The sequence below is a fragment of the Amblyomma maculatum genome, chromosome 1 (assembly GCF_055883805.1).
Source record: "Amblyomma maculatum isolate TAMU_Amacu chromosome 1, ASM5588380v1, whole genome shotgun sequence".
NCBI classification, from domain to species: Eukaryota; Metazoa; Arthropoda; class Arachnida; order Ixodida; family Ixodidae; genus Amblyomma; species Amblyomma maculatum.
The window spans coordinates 252,053,502-252,065,976 of NC_139344.1; the positions used below are offsets into that span (position 1 = coordinate 252,053,502).

The window sequence follows — 12,475 nt, forward strand, 5'->3', positions numbered from 1 at the left end:
TTACAGGTTGGCGTTCTAGCGCTAGCGTTAGTTATTCCGTTCGTTTGTTTTTGTTGTTCTTTGACACTGATATGTATTTTGTTAGCAAGATTTTTTACCCTTTTATAATCTCACCGCGTCTCGTTAGGAGACCTACGCTGAGGTCATTTTGTTATCACGAGGATTTCATGAAGACCGTGACTAATGAGCGGTGGTCGCTTTCCTACACTTAAAGATTTCATTGTCGTGAAGCGTCTATGTAAGTAGTCGTGAATTAATAAAGCCTGGCTTTCTATGCAGCACAGCTTCACTCATTTATGCCCTTCGTGAAATGCCTCAAGCCATGTGATTCTATCCATGTGCTTGCCGAATTCACTTGAAGGCCCTTGTTCACAAACGTGCCCGAAGAAATAAGCCCCAGAATGCGTTTACATGACGCGCGACGAAAGACTAGGCTAACGACGACGGAGGCAGAACGATGCTATGATAAGGCGGTTAAAGATGCCGTAACATTTCAGTTAACGTAAAACTTCACTGTAGAAATCCATGTCAAGTTGGCTGAACAGTTACGGTGTCCATTTTTCTGCCTTATCCGAGCATCGTTCTGCCTCCGTCGTTGTTGGCCTTGTTTTTCGTTCATAAGTAGAAAGGCGATCAAAATCCCCGCCAAAAGTACGTCACTGTGACGTCACAAGCAACGTCACGTGTTTGTTGTGCCTCACAGTTCGCAGGGGGCGCTGGGAAACTAAAGCCTCGCTCAGAGTCGACACGCAGGCTTCTATGGGTTCTATGGGAGTTACGCTACCATTTGTTCTTCTACCATGGTTTTGACGCGAATGGCGCCGAAACGAAGGATGTCACGCGAGCAGGAGCTGCTGCTAGTAGAGTTCATGGAAACTCATCCTCTGCTAGCACGCAGCTCCGCGGACCTGACAAGTTCGTACACGGCTGCGGAAAAGCGTGAACTATGGAAAGAGCTGGCGGCTCTGTTAAATAATGATGGCCCGGCCGTGAAGACCGCCGACGGTTGGCGGCATTTGTGGCACGTGCTGTGCTGCCGCAAGCGCGCGGAAGCAGCCCGCATAAAGCAAGAGTGCCGGTAAGTCCGTGAACATCAGTTTGTAAAATGTCATTTCAACGTGCCTCGCCGCATTCTCTTGCAGCCAAACCGGAGGTGGCGAGCTTGGCGGTCTGGGGGGCCGGGTTCTTAACCTAATTGGCACGGCAAGTGCCACCGGAGTCGGGCCTCCACTGTTCGCATGTGCGGTAAGTGTCCATCGTGGTTTGACGCATACTTTGCTTGCATGAGCATACAGGCAGTTGTGTGCGAACGTGTGGCGTTATGGTTTTTTTAACAGGCGTACCAGCCCGCCGCCAGCAGCCGCCAGCAGCCGAGGGTGTCTTCGGGGGATAGGCCGGGGACGAGTGGAGGCAGCAGGGTGTCCGTAGGAGACTGGGCGGGGACGAGTGGCAGCGTGGGCAGCAGGTGGGAGAACTCTTTCAATGTGTGATTTGTATACGTTACGACTTGTGCACTCTGCTTATCTCACCCTAACTTTGACAGTATATCTCTTGCTGCTACAAATTACGTCTTTATTGCACCCCAGTGCGAGTACTTCGAGGGGTGCGGCGCAGTCTGTGGAAGCCTGTGCAGAGGAAGAGGATCTGCCTGGCCCCACAGCTTCTGAGTTGGCCTGCCATTATGCATACTCCACACTACACTTTGTTGTAAATGCATGAGGAGTAATAGTATTCTTAGCACTAGCAGTAAAAGTGCAGTGATAATGCATCATTATAACTGTCTGTCTCTGACATTGTCACACTATACAATGAGGTTGTGATGGGCCATAACAATCTGTCGTATGTTGATATGAAATATGCAGCAACAGCATTGCCTATTGGCCACCAGTTCTGCCTTCTGTTGCTGGTGTTCAGTGCATTCGCATCAGCAGTAACGTAAGAAATTGCTCCACATTCCACTGCATAGAGCATTGCATCATGAGGACATTTCTTTCTTCAACAGCCACACCGCAGTACTCGCTGTACCCGTCACCGCAGTACTCGCCTCACCCATCACCACAGCCCTCGCCGCAGCCTTCTCCTGCAGCCTTCCCCCCAGCCTTCCCCCCAGCCTTCCCCGCAGTCCTTGCCGCAGTCCTTGCCGCAGTCCTTGCCGCAGTCCTTGCCGCAGTCCTTGCCGCAGCCCACGCCTAGGGCACCGCAGCCCAGGAGGAGGCGCAACAGGCTTGACAGCGGCGAGGATCTGATGCGGGAGGCGCTGCTAGAAACTCTGCGTCTGGCGGATTTGGTGGAGGCTTGGAATGCACAAGATGCTGCATTCCAGCACAACGTGTTAGAGGTGTGTACTCACAGTACCGACCACATTTTGGGAAGTAGAAACCATTACTTTGAGCATAATGTACGTGGACTTATTTTTCAATTCCTCTACTTCTTGGAAATTGGTTGTGACAACTCGGCTTATAGCACTGCCATGAGTATTCTACAACCATATCCTGTCCAAGATGCCTGAATACCTAACATTTCACACCAAAAACTATGGGTAGTTATTCAATGGTATAAATTTCTAATTGGAGCTTTTTTTATGTGCAGGCCATGCGGAACCTGACGGCTGCAGTTCAAGCATCCGGGGCCTAACAGGAACTGCTTGTGCAAACTGTTGGCGTGTTAACTTTAATTTTAAGGAATCAGATTCAACCACCAATGTAAATTTTAGGTTTGTTTTTATCTTTGTTTTCTTCTGCTGCAGACACAGCATACAGTTTTTTTGTTTTTGAGTGAAATTTTATTTAGCTCTGCTATGTGCAGACACAGCATATAGTTTTTCGCAATTACTTATTGTTAGCTCTGCCAGGCGCAGATGCAGCATGCAGTTTTCTCACAGTTACTTATATTTATAGCTCTGCAATGTGCAGACGCAGCATATAGTCACTCGCATTTATTTATTGTTAGCTCTGCTGTGTGCAAATGCAGCATATAGTTTTTTTACAATTATTTATTGTTTGCTTTGCCAGGTGCAGACGCACACTTTTTGGTTTTTGTTTTACTTGTCAATTCAGCTGTGTCAGGAGGGCAAGATCTTTGGAGAATATTTTTTTCCTAACTTTTTTTACATTATTGGTCTTCAAGGACTGCAGAAGTTTGAGAAACAGTGTCATTTTTCTAATACTTCCAATTTTTACGCGCACTGCAGTTGCAATGTACCGCCTTATGTGAAAGACAGCTTGATTTAAGCTTGTTTTAACAAAGTTGTATGAACGTACTTGTGTGGCTGAGCAGTACCATGTTTGACTGACCAAGAGCCTCGGAAGGTTTCATTGCAATCTCAAAAGGGGCTGCTCGAGTTGACAGCTCCTTTCTACATGTGATGAATGCAGCACGCAATCAGGCTGCAATATTGAGCTTAGAACTGCTACACCACCTGATACTGTTCATTCCTTCTGACATAGCCTTGTTGGCGTCGTCATCTGTGATATTCATGTCTTGTACTAGTGACATGGTTTTCTAGTTTTGTAATATCCATGCACAGCAATGTTCAATGAAATACTTTATACATTCCACTGCCTATGTAACTAATTTCAGTGCAGTTATGTGCAAAACTGAGGTTTTTTTCTTTTCTTTTTTCTTTTCTTTTTTTGGGGGGGGGGGGGGGCGTCATATTGTCACATAGGGGTGACAAGGTCGACGACACAAATGAAGGGTCGATGATTGCACTGAAGAAACGCTTTATTGGGCTGACTTGCGCCCGCAAAAGAACTTAGCAACTCGACAGCGGCGATAGCAACAAGGCTGTGGCTAAAGGTACGTCGGACGGACCCGGTGCGTTTTTCTTCTGGATACGACGGGCAGATCCGGGAAATATTTTTCAGAGGTACGGCAGACGGACCTGATCAGTAGGGTTCTTCCGACGGACCCAATGCATTTTTCTCCGATATGGGCCTTGGGATCCGTCGGGAAAGCCGGACGGATCCGAGATCCCGTGGTTGTAGCAACTAGTAAGGTTGGTAGCAACAGCATGGTAGCCATATGTAGCCAAATCGAAGTTGGTATGAGGTGTACGTGCGAGGTGCAAGAAGTTATGTAGTTTTGTAGTTATGTAGTTTTGATTCTTCAAAGTTTCGTCACTTCCATCTGTGATGAGATGCGTCACATAGCACATCGCTTTCTGCTCGCATTGAGGTTTGGTGCTGCAAGTTCTACGTAGTACATATACAAGCGGCGCTGAAAAAGCTGGGTGCCGCCGGCGTGTCTCTAGCCCAAGCATCGCTTCATTCGTGTTTGTTGGAGGTGTGGTTTGTGCTTACCGTGAGATGCTGTGATGTGCGGATTACTGCCTACTAGAGTGCTGTGTGAGACTACGAAGAGTGCTGTGATGAGTGCGCCGATGTCCGGACGGACATCAGTGTGTCCGTTTATGATCGGCAATGTTGCACGTGCATGTCAGTGTTTATTAGGTGCAGTGGTAATTTATTTACACGCGCTGTGCAACAATCAGACGAAAATAAGTCATCGACAATTTGTTAGCCTGCACTACAGAGCTCAAAACTCGGAAAATGGGAATGCACATGATGCAGTTTTCGCATGTTCGAGTGGACCGAAAAATAAGTGCCCAGCCCACACCGCCGGGATGCGCATTACTACAGGTGAAATGGTTCAGGTTTCTGTAAAATAGGTGCCTGGCACAGCACCTTCCTAAATGTTCAGGCTTTGTACTATTGTTGAAGGCCACTTTATCATAATAAAGGAACGAATATGCATTATGTGTTAGTGACTAGTGCTTTTTCAACATATGTTCTTTTTTTTTTTTTTTTTCGTTTTTCCTTGGTTTCCTTTGTTTTTCATGCTAGACAAACACAAATAGTACACTTTTAAACTTGTCAGTCCAAAGCTGAACATGAATATCTGCCATGCATGTGACAGCTTTAATGCTAGAAAGGTTGACGTGTATAGCATGCACGTAAACGCTGCGACATCTTAGTGGCACGTTCCGCTACTTGCCCCAAGGTCGTGAAGTTTACCGTGATGGCAGTCGCAGTTTGGTGCAAGTGAAATGCAAATGCTTCTGTTTCCTGCAAGATGTCAACGCAAAGTACAAAGCCCGGGCAGTCAAATTAGTCTGGAGCTCTCCACTACGGTATTTTTCATAGCTACATATGTCAGTTTAGGATGTGAAACCCTACATGCCACAGGTAGACTGCATTGTTTTTTAGATTTTGTAACCTCTCATCTATGTTTTGCAACATTTGGCTAATTTTAGTTCTCAAACAGTTGTTAAAGATGAAACCGAAGCAGTTCTTGGCATGGTTTCCTGCTTGGATTAATTTGCTAATTGCGGTTCTTTGAAACTTGCATCAATGCTGGACAGTTCAAATAGCAGGCAGTTGAATTACAGAAATTATGTGGATCGTGCATTTCAGTTCTGACAAATGGAAAGTAACGGTCCCCTCCTAGCAAGCATAGGTGCCCTTCGACAAATACATACTCGGGGTGTGTGATTGTGACGCATATCAAGGGTCAACAGGAGGCTATGGGGAGCCAGTGTGATATTCTTCATGAAGGCTAAAGTAAAATTGTACAACAGCTGCTGTACCATGCAGAAAAAAATTGATCATTTAGTGTATGATTAACGGACCATGAATAGCATCTTACTCAGAGTATGATGTGATATATATCTGGTTTAGCATCCCAAAATAACTACGGCTATGAGGAACACAATAGTTGAGGGCTCCGGTATAATTTCGACCACCTGGGGTTCTTTTACATGCACTGACACCGCACGGTGCATGACGGCCTATTGTTTCGCCTCTATTGAAATGCCCCTGCTGTGGCTGGAACCAAATCTGCACCTTTCAGTTCAGCAGCCAAGCACTCTAACTACTGAGCCAGCACAACGGGGCCAAGTATCAAAATGCATGCTATTACATTTCCTTCTAGCCGGTGGTTTTCTTCACAGAACTAATGTATACAAGGAAAAGTAAATAGCAAGAAAACACTAGTTTTATTGCACATTATTTTCACATTTCAGCAAACATTCTCTAGGAAAAAATTTCTCATAATGTTTGCATGGAAACCATGAACATCTTACAAAAACAAAACAATGCACTTACTCCACTCCAATTATTAATGGGCAAGGTTGCATCTATGCTACTACACTGCACTTATCACAAGACCACAAGCCCCATCTGCTTTGGCCAATCACTTGATGAAACTAACGGAGACAGATGTTGCACACCACAGACTGGTCGTCTCGCAACATATCTCTGCATATGTTGCATTTCAATTTCATGCCTTTCCACTTAGCTTCAACTGTTGCCAGCATTACTAGTCACCCATCTTTTCTGAAGTTCCTTTTTACGCTGTTGGGATCAGCATCCTTGTTAACGATTGTCTCTGGAATTTTCGATGCTATCATTTTCACATCTTCCTCATCTGGAAGAATGAAGGAAATGACAAGCTTTGAGCAGAAAAAAAATTAGGGAGACTCCTAATCTCCACCTGTAAGGGTATGGTATGCCAACGTTAATGGTTCTCGTCTGCAGATCCCACTGTGGATTCCCGTTAATTTACATGCCCTTTGCTACAAACATAATTACTAATTCTTTAATTCATGTCTCTGTTTTCTCAGATATACTCCTTAGCATACGGTCGTAGGCTGCCCTGTTAGGTGATAGACAACCTGGCATAGACCTCTGTAAGCCTCAAACTTTCTTAATTGGAGCTGAAACGTTCCAGAACATATTTCAAATATAACTTCGTAAGCTTGACTTAACAGCTCCTGCCATGTTGTGTGGCCTCGTGACATTTGGCTCGTGGCACTTTTGGCTTGTGCACAGGGGTCATCTGTTAAATACTGGTTAACATGCATGAAAAATACATTTTCACACAAACTTGTGGCAAATGGTCAAGTGGTGCACTGCAGATTCTGAAATGTATACTTATATGCATGCAAGGATCGCATCATCACATAATATGATCAAGAGTTCTATCAGTACCTGTAGTTACATAGCATTTCAATGCCCATTAAAGGACCACCTCAGACAATGGTTGTTGTTACCACAAGACCTGTTCTAACAGCGTACTGACACCATTCCACTGAGCGATGGACATGTATATGCATACCCTAGATAGCTCATGATTGTGGATCTTATTTATTTCTATGACTTCCAAGGAGTTTCTGTCGTCAGAAACCATACACTTTATGAAATCGGGACAGTTGTCTTGAAAGGTGATGAAAAGAAATAACCAGGTTACCTTGACGCAATGCTAAATTACAGAGGGTGAATATGCTGCTTGAAGATACCAAGAAGCTTGTACAAAGAAAAGTGAGAGTGAAATGGCAGGATTTTTGAAACATTGAAATAAACTACAAACTATACTTGTCAAACCTGTCATTAAGGAATGGAAATCATGCAGTAATCAAAAACGCAACATGGAGGCCATTTTAGGTCATCTTCACAAAACACATACCCACACCTCACACACAGCTTCATACATATGAAAGAGGACAAACCACTATGCAAGGAGTGTGGAGATGAACTAACAATAAACCATATCTTACACGTGCGCCAGAGTCTAGAAAATAAGAGGAAACATTTTGTGCAATTTTGCAACAGATCCCTTTCCATCCCAGCATGATCCTAGGAGAGACATGCAAATTTCCTGCATTTTTGGTTTCCTAAAATGTTCCTAAACAAGCTACATCCTAAAGAACATTTTAGTCTTTACACACAAATAAATACATTAAACCTTGTTCTTGGTGCATGGCAGCATTAGTCGCTTATGCACCATAAAAATCAACACAGTGCTGTAAGGTATACCTTGGTTAGCTGTGTTATATGAGACAAGCTTTCGGTCTGGTGTGGTCCTTATTCACGTGACAGCGCTGTCATGAGGGTCTATGTTTCAGCGATCGGAAAGTGACCTATTGCAATAATTTTACAAACTGAAGCCGATTCTACAGATTTCTAAAGACTGGAGTGCTCAAATGTCTTATCAACGTCTGCCTGCTTTGACAGCCTGGAGTGAAACTGTTGAAGAGAATACATTTTTGAACATTTAACGCGTTTCTGAAGGCGCTGCTTTCAATTACGGGGCCCACAAAAACCAGCTGAATGCAAAACGCCGCCTAGGTAGGCTTTCTAGCAAGACAGCAGTGTAGCGTGGAAAATCGCTCCGCCGGTCCATCGCTGGCGCCACTGACTTGACAGGCGAACAGTTCAAACTTATAGCTGCTGACCACACCTGAAACACTGAACTGCGCATGATCAAGGCAGAATCAGGCAGATCAAGGCTAACCTCGAGCATGCGGGGGTTTAAACTACATGTATGCAAAATTCAACGACAAGAAAAAGATGCAGGCTAAGCACTTTAGTCAAGTCTTCCCCTAAATACCAAAGAACATTGCTGTTCACAGGGAATTCGGATCATTAGCGCTTCCGGCTTTCCGGTCACTCTTGCGGAGCGGTGCAGTAGGTCTTCGCCTCGACGAGTCGATGTGCAGCTCGCCGCAGTAGCAGCGCAGGCCTCTAGTAGATTCGGCATGTCTTCTGCCACGGCTCTGAGGTAGAATTTAAACGAAGAATTTAGCTAGAAATATCCTGTTTCCTCGGTCTGCATGTGAGGAACGAGCATAATGCCATTTCACATACATACTTTGGACTGCCGAATGTTCTGCACAGCGAGGTGTGTGCGTGTTGTGCCGGCGCTAGATCTTCGGAGGTCGATGCAGGACCTAAGAGAGCGTAAATGCTAGGAATAGCTCGCTCGCATCATGGGCAGATCGAGGTGATAGTTTAGTGCGAAGCGAAAGCTGCTCGTGAATGTGCGTATCTCGATGCCAGCTGGTGGAGCTGGTGCAGTACGTAGCATCGCCTGCAGCTATGTGCGTGACCGCAATGCTTGCCGTACACAACCCTAAGTGAAGACCGCCATTTATGTTAGAACGGATGCACTCTTCGTAGCACCTCATCGAAAGTCGCAGCTAGCTGATATCATAGAGGATAAGATTCATTCACGCGTAGCAAGCGGAATGTGGCCGCGTTCGACGTGCATATAGCCATGAGCCTGTATATCGACGTCCGCCGTATCTTTATGAGAATCGAATGGATACGTCGGACGTACCTTTAGACACTTCGAACATAAAAACGTGCTCCAGCTGGTAGCGCACATTCCAAATAGGAAGTAGACTGCAGGTATAAATCGAGCTACAATACTTGGGTATTCAAACTGCAATTCTAAAACCATTTGCGACCTAAAAGAGCACAAATTGATACTGAAGCACCCAACTGGTGTGCCCAATTGGGACTGAGGAATCCAATTATAGCTAGCTAATCTCGCTGTTCTTGTTCTTACCAGCTGAAACCAGTTGAAAAATTTACTTGGCCCCAATTTACATGATAAGGCAGTTCATTCTCTCAATTATTCATTGAAGATTCTCTAGCTACAGGATGCTTGCAGTCCTGAAGCTCCCAGATGCACATGGAAGAATGGCTTTTTTTTGCACTTCGAGTATATTCTTTTTTTTTTAATTCTTTTCTTATAAGGAGCCAGTGTCAAGATGCGCTATCATTTACTAATAGAAGTGTAACCTACATTGTGTGCAGCCTGCAAACATGCACTAATGTGACATACAAGCATAAGTACAGTTGTAGAAAACAATTCAGTGCATTGACCCCATACACACACCAGCAACTCTCATTGCAGCACACAGCGTGCGTGCAGCGGACACGAAATAACTCCCGACTGAATTCTTCAACCATAGGCTTGGCTAGTGCTTTGTTTTCGCTGCCTTTGCCTCAGTTAAGCTAAACTACAAATGACTTTGGCTAGTGGAAATAAAAACCCCAACATATCAAACAGTTAAAAGTTTTATATTTGTATAACCTACTGTAAATTAAAACTTATTCTTTTGCCTTTGCAAAGCGAAGTAATAGTCACATAGATGAAGCAGTTGTGAATTGCATGGCACAGCTGGAATGCTGGAATATCATTTTTTTTAAAGCTTTCTTGCTTTTACCAAACAAATGTCAGCAGTACTACATTTGCAATGTTTCCATCTATCGGGAGTGAGTTTGGCAGCAGCCACCTTCCAACACGTCTAGTTATCGAACTTCTGTGAGGGTGAGCACTCTTGCTCAAAATTTAGAAGTGTCGCACTAGATGATTGAAGATGTTTTGGTATATTACCACACATGCTTTTTACTGTCTTGTAATCTTGTGTCGCACTGGTTGCATTCACGGTAGCAACCATAAATGACAACCATAAATAATTCATGCATATTTTTAACTGTACCTCAAGTGATATCAATGCAGATCTTTCGATTAAATGGAACACTATTTTGACTAATCACTTAGGCGTTTATTTAATGACGTATCAAGAAATGAAGCGAGTGAAACACCAAACTTTCCCTGTTTGATTACAGAGCCTCAGCAGCAGCCTGGTACTGGGTATGAGAGCAGCACTTTCAAGCGGTAAGTCATTCTACTTCAGCTATGGTATGATATATTATATGGGGTTAACACCCAAACGATACACATCACTACAAAGGGGCTCAGTAGTAGTAGAGTCCCTAGAAGTATTTGCTAGTCTGCCGTCCAAGCGGGGTTCCCTATGGAACCGGTTGGCCGCTTCCCGGATGAAAGCGCAGGGGGCGCTGTACGCATTCGGAGCATGGTCGCGTTGTGTACGTGGTGCTGTGGCGGTTGTGCCGTACTGCGAATCAGCGCCGCGCTGATCCGTTGGTGCCGTGCAAGGCTCGTGCACCACGTGCACTTTTTTCCGCTCGCGAGCCGGAATGCGCGCAAATTAGCAAGCATGTGTGCAAGTGTGCCTTTTTTATGGATATGTGATCGCGTCATGTCCAGAAAACGGGGTAAGCGTGATAGCACGTGTTTCTTGCCCGGGTGCAAGACCGGGTAGCGCTCGTGCAAGGTGAAATGTTCTCTCTTCAGGACACCGAAAGACGCAGGGAAGAGGCAAGAGTGGGAGCGCAACATCAAGCGCGGCGGCAAAGACAATAACATTGTTTATTGTCTCAGCTATAGGGCATAAAGGAATATGTAAAACGAAAATGAAAAAGGCGTAATAAATGAAAGAAAATAGGCTGGCTGTGTTCTAATAAAATTCAAGAGAGAGCGATGATAAGGCCCTTCCGTGCAAGCAGTGTACGAAGATGGGTTGCTCGGTGAAAGGCCCACTGCCGTCAGGTGCCGATATTGTCGGCTTCAGTGGCGGGCAAACCCACAAGTGGTGAATATTTTCCTCATTATTTTGAGAGGTGCAGACAGGAAATCCTTGACGTTGATATAAATATCGGTATATATAAATATCGGATGATCCGGGTCGGGGTTGCCCTCACATTACTGTGACACGAATAAGCTAGTGTCGACGTTTGTGAGCGACACTTCAAACCCTGCTTTATTGAGCGAAGTTTTAAGACAGGTAAAGGTAATTGAGATTCCACGGGATGTTACGCAACTCACGAAGGATGCCATCTCAACGCTGTTTCCTGACACTCCAAAATACTTGTTGAAACCCCTGCCTCTCAAGAGAAAGGAGCGCAACTTGTACGAGCAAAAACAGTCAGCAGGGAGACCTGCAGAGAAAGAAAAAAAAGTGCACTGATCCTGAAGCATCAGTGGAGCCAGTTGAAGAATACAGCGGTGGTGGATCGTGTGACGTGAGCCTGCTCCAGGAATGCAGAAAGCTGCATGCCACCGCCACTGGGGACAAATGTCGATCTTTCTGATGTTGAACAATGAACATTTGCATAGTGCCACTCAAGCGAGGACGAATCTCCGGAGGCAATTTCCATCGGCGAGTTCTGTTTTATCGCAGTGGTGAAGCTGCCATGAATGCTGCTGTGTGCATTCGAGGAAACAAAGTCAAGGAGATAGCTGTAAAGCCGACAGAAGAGGTAATTAATCTTATTCAGGACATTGCGAAACTCAGCTTGTGTCCTGGTAGCGGATTGAAGCCTATTACCAAGACCTTTCCCGCGTACAATATGGGCGTTACTTAACTTGCGACGAACTATACCATTATTTCTGATACAACATGCATATAGGCTGCAAATACTTGCGAAAGTTAACTCAGAACACCCTGTCAAGAAGAAGAAAAAATTAAGAAACAGACTTCTATGTCTCGAGCAGTTTGTCGTACGAAAGACAAGGTGGCAAAGCTGGTAAAAGCTCTCGGTGAAATGAAAAATGAAAATGAACACCTTCAAGGACAGAGTTTGAAAGAACTGTTAGTGCCCTTCCTCTGGCTGTTAAAATATGTTTTAGAGGTTGCAAAACAGAAGTCAACAAAAGTGATGGCATATTCTGATGAGTGGCTACTAGGCTTCCTAAGTACCAAAGAATGCCTATCAGCAGTTTGCCTGAAGCGCGGTGCAATTGAAGGGCTCTGGTTCCCATCTTGCGTGCTTTAATTGTGCATGCATCCGAAAGTTTCTAGTTCTACATACGTGTTATAACT

The 12,475-nt window shown here is 44.9% G+C and overlaps 2 protein-coding genes across 3 annotated transcripts in view; one reads left to right on the forward strand and one right to left on the reverse strand.

Annotated features, from left to right (window-relative positions):
• The window catches only part of LOC146206224 (aurora kinase-like), an 880,154-nt gene that overhangs the window by 540,216 nt on the left and 327,463 nt on the right, over window positions 1-12,475 (reverse strand). The gene's annotated exons all lie outside the window — the stretch shown is intronic.
• LOC146206237 (uncharacterized) lies at window positions 831-2,117 on the forward strand (the record flags this gene model as incomplete). The annotated part of the gene is made up of 4 exons (XM_084587560.1): window positions 831-1,078; window positions 1,143-1,245; window positions 1,338-1,465; window positions 2,003-2,117. Coding segments are annotated over exons 1-4 (591 nt in total), but the record flags the coding sequence as incomplete, so codon positions are not given.